The 15,250-nt window shown below is 48.5% G+C and overlaps 1 protein-coding gene across 16 annotated transcripts in view; it reads left to right on the forward strand.

Annotated features, from left to right (window-relative positions):
- The window catches only part of CAP (Cbl-associated protein), a 36,802-nt gene that overhangs the window by 180 nt on the left and 21,372 nt on the right, over positions 1 to 15,250 (forward strand). For 6 of the 16 annotated variants that reach the window (XM_070278640.1, XM_043210383.2, XM_070278629.1 and 3 more), the window contains exon 1: positions 8,992 to 15,112. In XM_070278640.1, coding sequence (XP_070134741.1) covers positions 9,736 to 15,112 — 5,377 coding nt within the window. In that variant the 5' untranslated portion in view covers positions 8,992 to 9,735. Of the gene's footprint in view, positions 1 to 43; positions 145 to 209; positions 290 to 2,368; positions 2,587 to 8,364; positions 15,113 to 15,250 lie in introns of those variants that run through there. The other 10 variants (XM_043210378.2, XM_043210379.2, XM_043210380.2 and 7 more) reach the window with 6 other exon arrangements.

The raw sequence follows: 15,250 nt of genomic DNA on the forward strand, positions 1-15,250 counted from the left end.
CGCATTGTTTGGTTTCTGGTCTTCTATTTTCCACCTCGCACAGTCATCGTTGCGGTTGAAGGATGTCCCGCTGAACGACACCCAGCTGCTCCGCGTCCTCCAGGCTCAGCGGGAGCGGGGTCCTTTGATTTTGGCCCTAAGCAGGTAAGAGCCCCCAACCCCATATCGCTCCGGGTGAGAACTTCCCCCTTATATCCGCCCGTTTTTAGTGCAGCGAGCAAGCCGGAAGCCTGCCGGAAGTGCGGAACACCCCTGGAAGGCCGCGAGTTTGTGGGGAATGGCACAACAGGTGAGTCAGAGCTCTCTCGCCAGAGGCATGCTATTTTAATCCCGGATCACCGCAAGTACCTCACCCAGCAAATCTAACAAGTGGTGTTTCATTCGCATGACACTTGGTATTCCCTTGAGATTTTTAATTAGCCTAAAATGGAACTAAATCCGTGATTACTTTCCATCATTGTTTAGTAAACCTAAAAGTCCCCTAGAGAGTGCTTAGGCCAGAACTCCGCTATGAAAGCCATAAAGCAGTGGCATTGCACTTCGTAAACTGTGAAACGCATAAACGCCGACAAACCATAAACAGTTTAATGGCAAGAGTCTTGAACAGCGGAACAGCATTGGAAATATAATAACTAAAGTGCATGCCAAACCGTCCCAAAGCGAACCCCTTTCCATCCCTCTAATGGGCCCCCTGCCTCCGCCCCTGTCCGGCCCGTTGGAGCTTGACGACGCGCCGATGACAATGACGCTGGTATTATGTGTTTATGGGGGAGTGTGACAGGCCATGGAGGGAGGGCACTGGAGGGTCTTGTGTGGGGGGGGGAGGGCAGCCAGCGAATGGCTTGGAGCGGGTGGTCAGTGCCTAAGCCTAAGCCGGCGAAACTTAAAAAAATATAGTCTACATAAGAGAGAGAGAGTGGCTACGGGGGTTTCTGTTTAATAATCTGAAATGATACTTATTATTGGGGTGATACTTGGCCTATACTAGTACTAGTTGTAATATACAACCTAAGCCCACTGGAACTCCTTGATCGCCCCACGGCCACCCGCAATATCGTCATCGTCATTCATCGACTGTCTCCACTCCAGACATCTGTCTGCTCATGTCGAGCCCGTCCTGCCCCCCATCGCCCTGTCACCCATCCGCTGCCAGTTTCAATACATCAGTGTGTGTGTGGCTCACAGTCGCAGTTGCAGCTCCAAGTCTCTGGCTGCCAAGCTCTCCAGCCTCTGCCCTAAACCAGATGCGCACATGCTGCGGCACAATGCACTGTCAATGATTGGATTCTTTTGTTCTGTTTTGCTGTCCAAGCCCCGCCTCCTACCCCCACCACATCGCCAATGGCACCCCCACTCCTACTCAGAACTGACCCTGCGACCCTCGCTGTGCATTTGTGTGTGAATTTATGCATACAAATTTGAAAAATATCGGATCTGTGGTCCGTGCTCAGCCGAACGCAGAACGCCAGAACGCAAAACGGAAAAACGACGACGGGGACAACGTCACCAACAACTAAACTAAAGATTAGTATAGTTATGAGGGCGTTGACTTACCCTGTAATTATTGTATTTTGAGGGGACTATATCTATTATAATAGATGTCATGGTAGACTTCAAAGATTATGACTGAAACATCTCAAAAATATTTTTAAAATATTGATTCTATTTAAAAATATTAAAAAAGATACGAACAAAAATAGAGATATAATATCATAGAGAGACTAAAGAAATATAGGTATATTGTAGAGATATAAAATATTAATATATATATATAATAGGAATAGAAATATCTGTAACTGGTAAGGTGACAGATGTATCTTTTGTTCTAAAGTACGATATAAATTTCAGGTGAAGATACTTCTTCCAGCTAGATTTGATATGTAAATATATCTAAGATTCTTCTTCTAATATCTAAGTCTTTTTTAGCACAAGTCTTTCAATAAAAACTCTAGAAACCATTTAGTAATATATTAAGTCCCCAAATTTTAAAGCATCCTTTGGCCCAACCTCCTTAGGAGCCCAAACTACCCATCAGATACTATTACTGGGCATCACAATGGCAAAACATCAACAAGTCACGGCTCTAAGCCGGCTACAACAACAACATCATCCACTGCAAACATTGGGGACCAGTCCGCACCCACCACTCGACGTCGTTGTCGACGCGGGCATCTCTGCCTGCGCTGGCAGAGCTGAGGCCGAGGCAGAAGCCGAGGCAGAGGCAGCAACAAGTCAGCGTCGCACTAATCAACAGGCGACTCTTGCTCTCTGCCGCTGCTCAGGCATTCTGCTTGTTTGCTGCCCTGCTGCTGCTGCCATGCTTTTGGTGTGTTTGTGTTATTCGATACCGTAGGCCCCAAGCGATTTAGTTACTATAGAAGTTTTGCCAAGTCAAGTCGTGAGCGAAAACCCATCTATATGTATATTTTTATCTATCTATCTATCGGTACCTTTTCGCGGGCGGTGATCGTCAAGTTCAGTGGCAACAAAATCAAAGCGTAAACAGTTGAAACGGTCGCGTGAAATTAATTAGCAACCGTTGTTTGCAAAAAATTGCATTAAAAATCAAGCCATCGCAGTTACAAAGTGAGTTACTCGATGTAGTTTAAGCCAATTGTGTCTCTTCCCAATCAAAAATCCGTTCAGAGATTGAGTTTGGCGACCGTTTCTACCGTGTCAGTGGGCCAAGAAGGTTTTGACCCACAAAGCAGTATGGCAGCGTGTGCTATGCCCATGGAATAATCAATTGTCATACCTTATTGGCGATTGGCTTCATTAACTATTTAAATCAATCGGTCTATTTTCGATTATCGGTTTCCAATTTAAACTTCAGCCTGATAGGCAAATGCAGACCGAATTTGGGTTAATTATTGTCTATGCGGTCGGGTTGATAATAATACCCCAAAAATGGCACAAACTTCTATGTATATAAATAAATGATATGCTATATATAGTTTGGGCTGGACTTTGTGTGTGCATACATGTGATTTTAATTCGTTTTAAATTATACAGTGCAACCCTTTTTCCTCTCTATGGTCATAGTTCAATTAAGTCTCTAATGACCGGATGCCATATAGAGTGTGTGTGTGTTGTGTGTGTGTGTTTGGCATGCAAATGAAGCCGGGAATGTGTCCCAGAATTTCGGTTTGATTTTGTTGTGAAAATGTATAATTTTTAGAAATTAATTTCCAGCCGGGATCGCTTGCCCCTGAAAGTTGCGGTTCATAATTCAATTTGCGCGGCACACCCAGATCGCGTTTATGATTAATTATAATTTCTATTCGGCGGTCTTCTATCGCTCATGGCATTGAAGCAGAAAGAAAGCCATTTCCAGTACTATTATTATTCTACTTTTGTTTACCGTTCCACGACGACGTCGACTACGATGGCGACACAATAACAATTTTTGATAAGCCTCAGCTGGCGAAAAATTCAAAATTTGTATTTGTGCTTTTGCCTCTAAAAGTAAAACAAAACAAAAAATGAAACCAACACTAGGAAATTTTTATTGTCAATTGCTAAAAGCGATAAAAAGACACTAAAAGACTGAGAGGGCAACAGTGCGATTGCGACTCTACAAAAACCATAATAAATTTTGAAAAATTACTAAAGTATTAGTTGGCTTTCGTTCTATATAAACTCATTAAAAAGTTGGAACTGGAATGTCTTTAAATCAATGGGTCTCCAGCGAAAACTTAAAGTTTAACAAGTTCTTTGTTTACTTCAATCGATTATAAAAGAAAGGCGACCTAGATAATGGTCTACATTTTTAATTTTTAACTAGCAGTGCAGCTGTTTATTGTCTCAAGAGGTTCTCTATATAATTTTGAACACAATTTAACGAAATTATCGCCTTCAGTTCGGTAGTGACTCAATGGAGTCCGGTCATCGACTTGGGGGAAACACTCCTTGGCATTACAATGGAGGCCCTTCTGGATTTTTTTGGTTCGAATTTTTGCGGTTTCGGGTTACCTGTGTGGGAAATGACCACTCCGGGAGGGGTTGGGGGGAAAACAACACTCAATTTATTTGTCGGGTATCAGTTTTAATGGCTTTTGTCACATTAATGTGCCATGAAACATAAATGAATGATATCGATCGTTGGACAGGGTCGGGGTTTTAAAATGTATTGGGTTACAAAGTAATTTCAATATGAATGGGATTTATGAAAAGTGGGTGGGGTTTCAGCTAATTCAATTAAATGTTTTAAAAAGAATGTAATGTTTATAAACAAGGCCAGTTGTTACTCACATTTGTACTCAGAATAGTCTACTTTTAGGCGTATTTCAAATACAAATTGGTTTTTTAAAATTCTCATCTTTTGAAATGCACCTTGAACCATAAAATCCAAAAACAATAAAAGCCTTAAGTGCCAAAAATGCTAATTTAAGAACTAAAAGCCTACTCCACCTTCTGTTCACCTTTTCTGGCTAATTTAGTCTAATATACACCTTCGAAATTGGTAACTAAATGCGAGCTGGCGATGGTGTCATGTTTGGTTTTTGGTAGCGCCCCCGCAGCTCGACCCCAGCCGAACCTTTCCAAAATTGTCTAACCATGTCTTGCCTGGCCATTATTTCATTATGATAATTTTGTGTTTCGCCGTGGCTATCTGTCTATAAAGCCGTTTTGCCGCCGCTCAGCTGACACGGCCTGGCCTTTTGTTATTGTCGCAGCGTTTTGGCAACGACATCGCCAAACAAAGTTTTAGTATTGAATTGTGATTCAGTGTCTGAAAAACAAATAGAACCAAATAATATAGAATTTTTGACAATGCAATTAGCGTGAATTTGTTATTTAGCAGCAAAATGTTTTGGTTATATAATTTTGATATTTGTTGTTTGCGATTCAAGTTCCCAAATAAATCATCCAGCGAAATGCTTGAATAAATATTGATAAACATAACTTCCAGATTTTGGTGTCCAGAATTCCTTATCGTTGCTCTTGATTTCTGTTTCTAGCCGTGTATGTTGAACGATAACTTAAACTTGAGCTACAATTTTAGTGATTATACTACAGTGAATACTAAAAAAACCAATATATTCAAAAAATATTCAAATTCGATTTGTTTACGATTTGTATAATTCCATTTTTGAATTATAAAATCTAGAACAACACCACATAGTTACCCAATTATTTGTTTGTTTATACAACTTTAGATTTTATAGTCAAAAAAATATTAAAAACGTTTAAAAATTTTGGAAAGAAATATACTTTTGGTTACTTTTAAGGGAATAATTTGTATTTTGTTTACACGACTGTGAACTTAAGGAAAGAGAACTCAAACCCAAAAACATTTGAAAGACATGTAAACAAATGTAAATGCTAAAGAAGCAGCCAAATTAAACAAAGTATCTTGTGGATTTCGAGATACAATACCTCATAAAACACCTCGAAATAAAATTGAAAAATTTGCATTTGCTGGAAAGCTTAAAACACGTTTGCCATTCGCTTTCTAGCCCTGGCCAGTTGGAGTGTCTTAATATATTTTAGCTTGTGATTTCATAGTACAACTCGCAAACCAGAATTGCTTCTTGTTTTTGGCAGTACGTATGGGGAATTACGTTACTAATGGCTCTAATGGCCCCCTTCCTCACCACCTCTCCCCCACCGAATAGCAGTGTTTATTCCAGAAATCGAAAGCTGCTTCCAGCTGGCTGGAGACTGGCCCTGTGCCAAACATTTCACATCCGAGCTACCAAGTGCCCAGCAAAGTAGCTGCAATCGGAAGCCGATTTCGTATTGATTCCATTGAACTGGCGGGAGGGAGGGAGAGGGCATGAGGAACCGAGCGAGACGGGTGACAATCAGCAAAGTTAAAGGCTTTCGGGCTGAAACTTATCTGCCAGCTACCGGGCGGGTTTCCAGGTGTGCTGTGGCGGCTCTCAATATTCTGCGAAGCTTTCAAAGCTTCAGTCCGGCATTAGAACTTCGACTCTGACGTTGTGTGTTGCGATCGAGCTATCGGAAATTACACTGCCCAACACGCTCGTGGCCGGAATAGCTGTTGTCTTGCAGTGTAGTCTTCCCGCCGTAAAAATAGTCTTCCCCCGCCAGCTTTTCGTTTGTGTGTGTGTTTAGTTTTCCCTGGCCCCCAGTGTGTGTCCGCTTAGGGTCGAGAAAAACCTGCGAAAAACTGACGCAACCGCAAAGGAAAACCAAAGGCAAAGTTATTGTGTTTGTTTAGGCCATTTTGGAAGCCGAGTGTGTGGAACTACCACTACTGCCATTAGCATTAACGAAATGTTGGCAATTACGCGCAAAGTTTGCCACTTGGATGCGAGTCTCTGAGATCATTGTTCGATTTTAGCTTCTACGTTGTTGCAGATAAGACAGGGAAATGAATAGGGCCTGGGACTGGGACTGGGACAACGGGGCGGATACGTAACGGGGCGAGAGTGCGCCTTCTTCTTGCCTTGCCTTGCGGTGGCAAGTGCGGTGGCACTTTTCGCTTTTCAGTTGGCTCACGTACGCGGCCTTTGATGCAACGAGAACTGAAAGAACCGCCTTTACTTTGTCCGATGCCGATGCCGACGATTTGCAATTAATTGGGAATTAAATCGTAAGAGCGTGACGTCAGAGTGCAGGGTCGTCGGTCTCGGCTGGTCTTGTCTCTAGTGTGTTTTTGTTTGTGGGTGGCAGAGCGCTTCATAAATTAATTTACTGAGCATATTGTTTGTGTTACCCCTCGACCCTCCTGCCCCCTTGAGTGTACTGTGTGTAAAAAGCAAACAAACAATAAGAACAACAAAACAGAGAGGAGCAGACATGTGCTCAGCTCGTTATGGGAGAACAGAACGCTCCGAGCTGCGAGCTGCTAGCTGGCCAAATAAATAACGAAAGCGTAAACACGACGGCAAACTCAAAAATCTATGCTAATTACGATACATATATCTGTATCTGTTGCTGTGCCTCATTCTGTATCTGAAGAATGCTTTAAACATAAGTGCAAAACCAACAAATCACTCGAAAGACCCCCGAGGAAATGACAAATAGTGTGAGTGGCGAGTGAATGGAGGAGAGTGTGTCTGCAGCCTGAACCCAAACATAGCCAACAAATTTAGAAAGAAAGATGCAAGTGACCTCAGCCGATCTAGAAAGTGATGGCTAAGAGCAAGTGAAAGGAATCTAAGCCAAGAGGTCTTTAGTTTTCATCTAATTTCAAAGAATTCTCTGTAAAACATGGATGAATGGTATTCTTTGTCAGCATTTGAGATACAAATACTTTTGTACAACATTTTCCAAGAAATCAAAAGCATTTCGCATTCGGTTCTTTATCAGAAATGCAAAATTTATCAGCGATAACCCAGAAATAGATAACTGGAACGAGCTCGTTCTACAGCAAATAAATCGAAGAAATTGATTTTGTTATGTGCCTTTGTTGATATTATAGAGCCAGGAATAGCGGCCAGATAGTAGCCACCAATACACTTCAGTGTGCGTCAATGGTTTCGGGCCCAAACCCAAAGAGGCCCAAACGGAAACAGAAGCCCATTAAGTATAAACATACAAGTGATATATGTTCCGGCGATGGGGGGAAGTGACCGTTGGAATGGCTCCTAATTGGGCACCCAGGGGCAGTCTACAGTCTGAGGAGTTTATGCAGTCTGTCCACAGTGTGCAGAATACCCGGGGATTGCATAATCCCCGGGGAAATAGAGAGGCCCAGCCTCAGTAAATGCACATCACGTGTCTGGGTTGTCTGGCACCTGACAGATATACACAGAATTACTTCAGTTCGGATCGGCTCTGGTGGCTCTGGTTCTGCTTGTGGCCGGAGGAAGTTGCTGATGATGATGAGTCTTAAGGGCCAGACAGAGACACAACAAGAGAAATTGAAATCCATTAAGTACCTTTAAAAATAAAAGCAGAATACTACTAACCGCATGGCCCACTGGGATGATACATGGGCGAGTGCTATATATATAGTATATACGCGTGGATACGCGTTCAGCTTCAATTATTCAAGAGTAGAGCGAAACAGAGACTTGTGACCACAAAAATCAAAAGAAATTACGCACGAAAAATATCTTGAAAATGCCATAAGTTGTTTTGTAGAAGATACACATAGCCGGGCCGCAGACTCACCATCAGATACTCACACACAAGGCAGAGCGAATATAGAAAAACTCGATCTGTGGCAAACTATTTCCGTATTGAGTTCTCTTCCTCAATGCCCTGTATACGGTCTATTTGGGCATATTGCTCCCGACTTTTTCCAAGATTCCCCGAATTTTTCCGAATGAGATAATCACATCCAAATGACCACTTAATTTCAAACTAACATTTCTCTGATTTGATTTGACCTCCAAGTTATTTATTTTTTCCGCCACTCCCCAAACATTTATCAACTGAAATATAAGCCTTTTTGAAAACCGAAAAATGTCGCTGCGATATTTTTCAAATGATATTTTCCGAGCGTTTAAAAAAGAATATATAATTTGTGTGCCTTCTGCGTAAATTCCACCGCGGAGCCAAACAAATTATAAACGTGTTCCAAAAACATTTTCTAATATTTATGGTAGCGCCAAAAATATACATATACGCTTTTTGAGTTTTATTCCTTTCATATGATTTTATGGTTTTGTTTGGCTTTCGGAAATTGCATTGACCTAGAAGACGGGTATTCGGATATTGTTGTTTTTACGGTCTATTGAGGGATCTTGATGTCTTTGGAATACCCTGCTTTCGAATATGGTTTTGCACTTTTCCCCCAGACACTCCCACTCATGATTCTCGCTCTCTCTCTCGGCGTATCTCAGTCTCTCTAATTATATATTCCCCCGATCTCAGAATCAGAGCGAGAATGAGAGAAATGCGGCTGGCAGCATCATTATGAATTCCCGATTTGTTTTTTGTTGCTGGTCGGTGTGTATATTTTCAAATACGTGCATTTGGGTGCCCAACCTTATGCGAGAGTGTCTGGGTGAGTGGGTGCCTGTGTGCGTGTGAGTGAGGGGAACTGGCTCCCGGTTGAGATCGTGGAAAGCCCATGGGCCATTCCTTGTCCGTCGGTCGCCAGCACAGCCGCGAGGAGCGGGAATCGCAGTCCCCCCCACGAAAATCACAAAAATCGGAATTAAGTTTATAGCCAGAAGAGAAGGCAGAACTCTAATCGAATCGGGAACAAAAGTTCATTGAAAACGCAATTTAATTTGGCCAAAAACTGAAAACTCGATACAAAGAGCGCGATTTCGGGGATATATCTAGATACGTATATATCCGAGCGACATCTTAACGATTTTCGGACGCGTGCCCGGCGATGTCCGCCACCCGACGTTCGATGGGCGGTGGGCGGTGATCGGCGGCGGAACGGCAGAGATGCCAGCGCCGGCGCTGACGTTGGCAGAGCTGACTTTTTATATTATTTTCCGCTCGTAGTGCTCTTTTTTGCTGCGGTTCTGTTCAGTAGTTTATTTTTTGTCCGATTTCTGTATTTTTGTTGTCTACTGTTTGCCGGCTGTCGTCGTGAGCTGAATGCCGGCCCGGCCCGGCGGTTCAGTTCTGGTTGAGTTTCTGGCGACGAGTGACACACACAGTGGGCTTTAAGAAACAAGAAATTAAACGACACACAAACGAAAACGAAATACATTTTAGTTGTAGATTCTTGCTGATTAGGAAAGAGCAACAGCTAACAAACACAACACGAGGCGCACACACAACGTACAACACTCCCACACAACGCACACACAGCACTGCATTAGTCAGATTCAGTGAGGGACAGTGACGTAGACGATGCCCAATAACCGGAATCGCAACCGCAATCGAAATCGCAACAAACGCAATCGAAATCAAAATCCACATCCAAATCAAAATCAAACTCAGGCCGAAGAGGTTCAGCCGGAGGAGCAGTCGGTAGAGGCCAGGCAGCCAGGGATTGCAGTAGCATCATCCTCGTCTTCTTCCATAGATGATAATGGAAATTCTGGCAGCGTTTCAAATGGGCCACCTCAGAACGACAACAGCAACGCCGAAAGTTCTATTATTTCCGAACCGAAAGTGACGAATACCCCCCAACATCAAGAAGAAGGTGATATAGAACAAGATATAGAAAACTCATCAGAAATGGGTGCCAAAAACTCGAAACATCAGAAGGATAAGGCTGGCAAGCAGGTGGAGGAGCAGGTGCGACCTGGACCCACAATCATACGAAGGCCGCCGGGAAGTCCCCGTCAGGCCAAGGTCATAGTGCACCGGATTGTCAAAGAGGAGGATCTGGTGGACAAAGCCGAGGTTCCACAGCCAGAAGCCAAGGTTGTGGCAGTAAAAGTGGAACCAGAGGAGGAACAGCAGGACAAATCTGAAGTTCCAGGAGACCAACCCAAAGTTTTGGAAATAAAAGTGGAACCAGCAGAGGATGAGGTGGACAACTCTAAAGTTCCAGCAGACCAACCCAAAGTTGTGGAAATAAAAGTGGAACAAGAGGCCTTGAAAGAGGATGAGTTGGAAGAGGAAACTATCCAGCCAGCAAGTGAAGCTGTCAAGGATGAAGTAGTGACTCAGGTGACTACCATCTCCGAGAAGCTCAATAAGGAGCTGGAAGACCTGGTGGAGAAAGCACAAGAGCTACAAGACATCGCACAAGCTGTAGAGCCAAAACCTTCCCAAGAAGTAACCAAAGTTGAAGAAGAGCAACCTCAGGAGCAGGAACCTTTACCCCTGCTAGCAGAGAAACCTCCCACCAGCATCCCAGAGGTACAAGCTCATCCAATCCTACAGTCACCTCCCCAGCAACGCACCTCCAAGGTGATTATTCACAAAATCCGCCTAGAAACCGACGAAGAAGAGCGAGAACGGAAGGGTAAACCCACAATTGAGGAAATCAGCAGTACTTCCGGAAGCTCATTGGCTGGCACCCTCTCCCCACCGCCACGCTACCTGGTGGAGTCGCCTAAGAATGTGACTAGTGGAAGTGGAGGGCAGTTCGCGCGCTTCTCTCGGGATGTGCAGATCCAGGAACTGGAACTGAACAGCGATTGCAGTTCGGGAGAGTTCAATGTCACGCTATCGCCTCTGGTCTGCGAAGCTGACTCGGAAACCGAGGGATCGGGGTCGGCCGGAGGAGCTGGTCAGCAGGAGCTATCTCCGCCAGAACAGCCGTCCAGCAGCAGCCGTGTGGAGCAGAAGGAGCAGCTGCGTCAGAAGCGCGCCCAGAAGCGAAACGCCCTGGAATCGCACTTCTTGCCGCAGCTGCTGAATCCGCGCTACCTGGACAGCATCCTGGAGGAGAACGGTGAGACGCCCAGTTATAAGAGCTCCTCCTCCAACTCCTCCTCCGCCGCCAACAATCGTACCCCCAAGCTGAACGAGAATTTCCCGAAGAGTCAGCTGGACTTCAGCAGGCGGCACAAGCGCCGGGAAGAGGCACCCACTCCTCTGAAGCTGGAGACCAAGTTTTTGGATCAGTCCCTGGATTTGGAGAGCTGCACTCGCCTGCAGAGCACCCTGTCGCCCCAGTCCGAGGACGCTGAGCTTGTATACCTCAGCTCGTCGGCCTCCAGCAGTGTCTCCGATCTTATGGAGCTCGAGCTGGAGCAGGCGGCCGCTCTGGCAGAGAGGGCCCTGGTGGACCTGGATACGGATGCCAGCCGATTGATAAATCCGCCGGATGACGAGATGAGCAGCACAAGCACCACCACGGCGGAGAGAAGCGAGACGGAGGCGGAAACGGAAACGGAGACGGAAAGAGAGGTGCCGGAGAGCCGCGAGAGCACACCTGTTAATGGCAGCTCTCAGCTAACGTTAGCGCCAACGCCACCACCGACGTCGACGTCGACGCCGTCGGCAAGAGAACCATTGGCAAAAGATACAAATGTTTCTAACGGATCGTTGTCGGCCAGTTTCGGGGCAGCGTCTCCGCTGGCGGCCACGCGCGAGGAGTTCGTTCGCAATATGGACAAAGTGCGCGAGTTGATCGAGATGACGCGACGCGAACAAGAGGAAGTGACCGGTACGCCGCGATCGCCGTCGCCACCGCCCGTACCCCCGCCCCCCGTGGGCCATCAGCTTTATAGCAACACCCACATAGTACCCCTAAGCCTAGATACCACCAGCTTCGCCAATCTGAAACGGCAGGAGTCGAACGACTCGCACTGCTCGGACAGTACCACCCACAGCCAGTGCACGGCCATCAACCTGGCCAGTCCCCCGCTTCCGAGCACGCAGCCACCCACACCGCCCCTGAGGCAAAAGCCAGCCCCGCCAGTAGCACTAGCACCACCTCCAGTTCCTGTTTCCGTGCCCGAACCCACACCCACACCTCCACCCACCCCAGAATCCACCATCGCTGCACCCAATTCAGAGCCCGAGCTTTCAGTTGCAGATTCGGACTCGGATGCCATCAAGAAGCTGCGTCTGCTGTGCACCGAGACCCTGGCCTCCATGCCCTATGGCGAGCAGGTGCTAGAGGAGCTGGCCAGCGTGGCCCAGAACATAGCCAGCAAGTCGCAGGCCAACATGCCGTACCCCATGCCCCAGCTGCCGCACATCAAGGAGCTGGAACTAAATGCCGGCGAAGGCAAGTCCTCGTCCGCCTGGCTCGGCCTGCCCACCCAGTCGGATCCCCAGCTGCTGGTGTGCCTGTCGCCGGGCCAGAGGCAACTACTCGATGGGGAGACCCAGCCCGATCAGCTGTTGGACGCCCATCAGAAGTTCGTGGAGCGCCGGGGCTACCATGAGCTGAGCAAGGCGCAGGTGCTGGAGCAGGAGGAGAAGCAGCAGCAGGAGAAGCAGCAACAGCAGCAGAGCGAGATGCTCAAGACTGCGGCCATGATGCGGGAATTGCGCAAGAGCCTGTCGCCCAGCAAGTCACCGCCCCCGGTGCCCCCGCCGCCGGTGCCCGTGAAGAGCGCCGAAACGGCGGCCAAGGCAAATGCTAATACTCATCCAAACGCGAAAAGAGATGACGCAAGCGAGCAAAAGCAGAAGATAGAAGCAAGTGAATCGTCATCGCTTGAAAATAAACCAAGGCGAGCAGCTGATCTTTACGAGCAGCAGCAGTCGGCAGAGCACCGCCAGAGCAGCAGCACCACCATGACCAGCAGCAGCAGCAGCAGCAGCACCAGCACCACCGGCACCGGTAAATTTCCCACGCTGGAAAGCATGGAAAGCGAACTGGCCAGAATGTTCCCCCACCGTCCCAAGAGCGGCGACATCTTCGAGGAGCAGCGCAAGCGGTTCTCCAACATCGAGTTCCCCAGCCATGTACCGTTGGCGACTCAGTCCCAGAAGCGATACTCCAACATCGAGACCAGCAGCTACGAGTCCAAGAAGCGCACCGAGAACGGTCAGGTGGTGTACGATGTGAGTACTTCCAGCCACGAGAAGAAGGAGCAGGGGGACCCGCCCAAAGATGGGCAGCAGCAGCCACAGCCCCCGGCACCGCCCGTTCCCCCGCCTCCAATTATGTCAGCAACGAAATTAAACGGTGGCACTTTCATTGATGGAGACAACAAGCCCAAAAATAGCCAGCCAGAGAAAGAGAACAGCGCCAGCAACGGTACGTACGAGGAATTTCGGCAGCGTGCCAAGGCCGCCGTGGATGCCATTGGAGGAGATCATCAGCAGCAGCAGCAGCAGCAACAGAATGGCTTGGATCACGACCGCGTGTTCAAGGACTTTGACAGACTTTCGCAGCAGATGCACGCCGAGCTGCAGTCCACGCGGGAGAGGCGGGAGAAGTCCGCGTCCCTCTACGATCTCAGTGGGCTGACCCGGCCCGCGAGCACAGGCCAACAGAAGCTGGAGGAGCTGCAGCAGCGGCGCCATGCCCACATGCAGGAGCTGGAGCGGGAGATCGAACGCTCGGCCAAATCCCGGCAGGAGCGCATGTCCTCGGTGCCCCGTCAGTTGGAGGCCACTCCACCCCATGTCCATGAAATACCCATCGAACTGGAGTCCCGATCCCGGCGAGCCGAGTCTCTGTGCAACTTGAACGAGCCACCGCCCCGGCCACACACTACAGTAGGTAACTACGGAAACAGCCAGACCGACGACTGGGCCAGGTATGCCAGTGACTTGGGCTATTCGGAGAACATTGCCCGACCCTTTGCCCGGGAGGTGGAGATCTGCTATCAGCGCCAGAACCCAAGGGCCTCACACGGTATTCGGGCTCCCAGACTGTCGGCCAGCACCAACGACCTGAGCAGCTCCAGCCAGTATAGCTTCGATAGCTTCAACGCCTACGGGGGCCGCAGGACCCATGCCCCCATGCTGAACCAGGTGCAGCAACAGCCGCGTCCGCACTACGGCAGCTGCTACTCGATGATCGAACGGGATCCCAATCCGCGATATATCAGCACCACCTCCAGGAGGGGGGTGAGTCCTGCTCCGGGCGCAGTGGCCGCTCCACCATTACCGCTGCAACCACCACCCGCCTACGATCGCCAGCAGCGAAGAGCCTCACTGCCTAGGGAGCTCCACGAACAGCAGCTGAAGTACATACTCTCCAAGGAAGAGGAACTGAAGCTGGAGGTGGAGCGACTGCAGCACGAGCGGCGTCGCCTAATGGAGGAAATGCAGAGAGCGCCCGTACTGCCCGCCCCCCAGCGCAGGGAGAGCTACCGGCCGGCTGCCAAGCTTCCCACCCTCAGCGAGGACGAGGTCTTCCGCCAGCAGATGGCCGAGGAGTGGATGAACAAGGTGGCCGAGCGGGAGGAGCGCCGCCACAACAAGATAATACGCATCTCCAAGATCGAGGACGAAGCGGAACACGCAACTGCCGAGAGGGGAACCATCAGCGATGAGTTCCTGGACCGGGTCAAGGAGCGGCGGCACAAGCTGTCCATGCCGGCGGACAGTGACTGGGAGAGTGGAGCCGAGTCGCAGCCCCAGCCGAACGCCAATCAGTCGCAGGGCGAGTCGGATGTGGAGGCGCCACCGGTACGCATCCTCGAGGGCCAGGCCGAGGCCAATCTGCGCCAGCTGCCACGGCACCTGCGGGAGTTCGCCAAGTTCTCCACCAGCGAGCAACTGCCCGATGGCGGCCAGATGGAGCGACATGAACAGCAGGAGCGGCACGAGGAGGCCACGGACAACTCGCACAGCAGTGCCAGCAAGAAGACCAGCATCGTGAAGACCTACAAGGTGTCCCGGCTACCGCCGTCCGTGCAGGGTGAGTTTCCCGGTCAGTTATCCGGGGGAAAGCCGCGTCCTCGCCAGTATCGCGAACGCTCGCAAACGGCGCGGCTCGTGAGTCATAACATCCCTTTGGAACTAACTAACAGCAACTGCTCATCTCCACTTGATTCCG

This window comes from Drosophila bipectinata, chromosome 2R (genome assembly GCF_030179905.1).
Source record: "Drosophila bipectinata strain 14024-0381.07 chromosome 2R, DbipHiC1v2, whole genome shotgun sequence".
NCBI classification, from domain to species: domain Eukaryota; kingdom Metazoa; phylum Arthropoda; class Insecta; order Diptera; family Drosophilidae; genus Drosophila; species Drosophila bipectinata.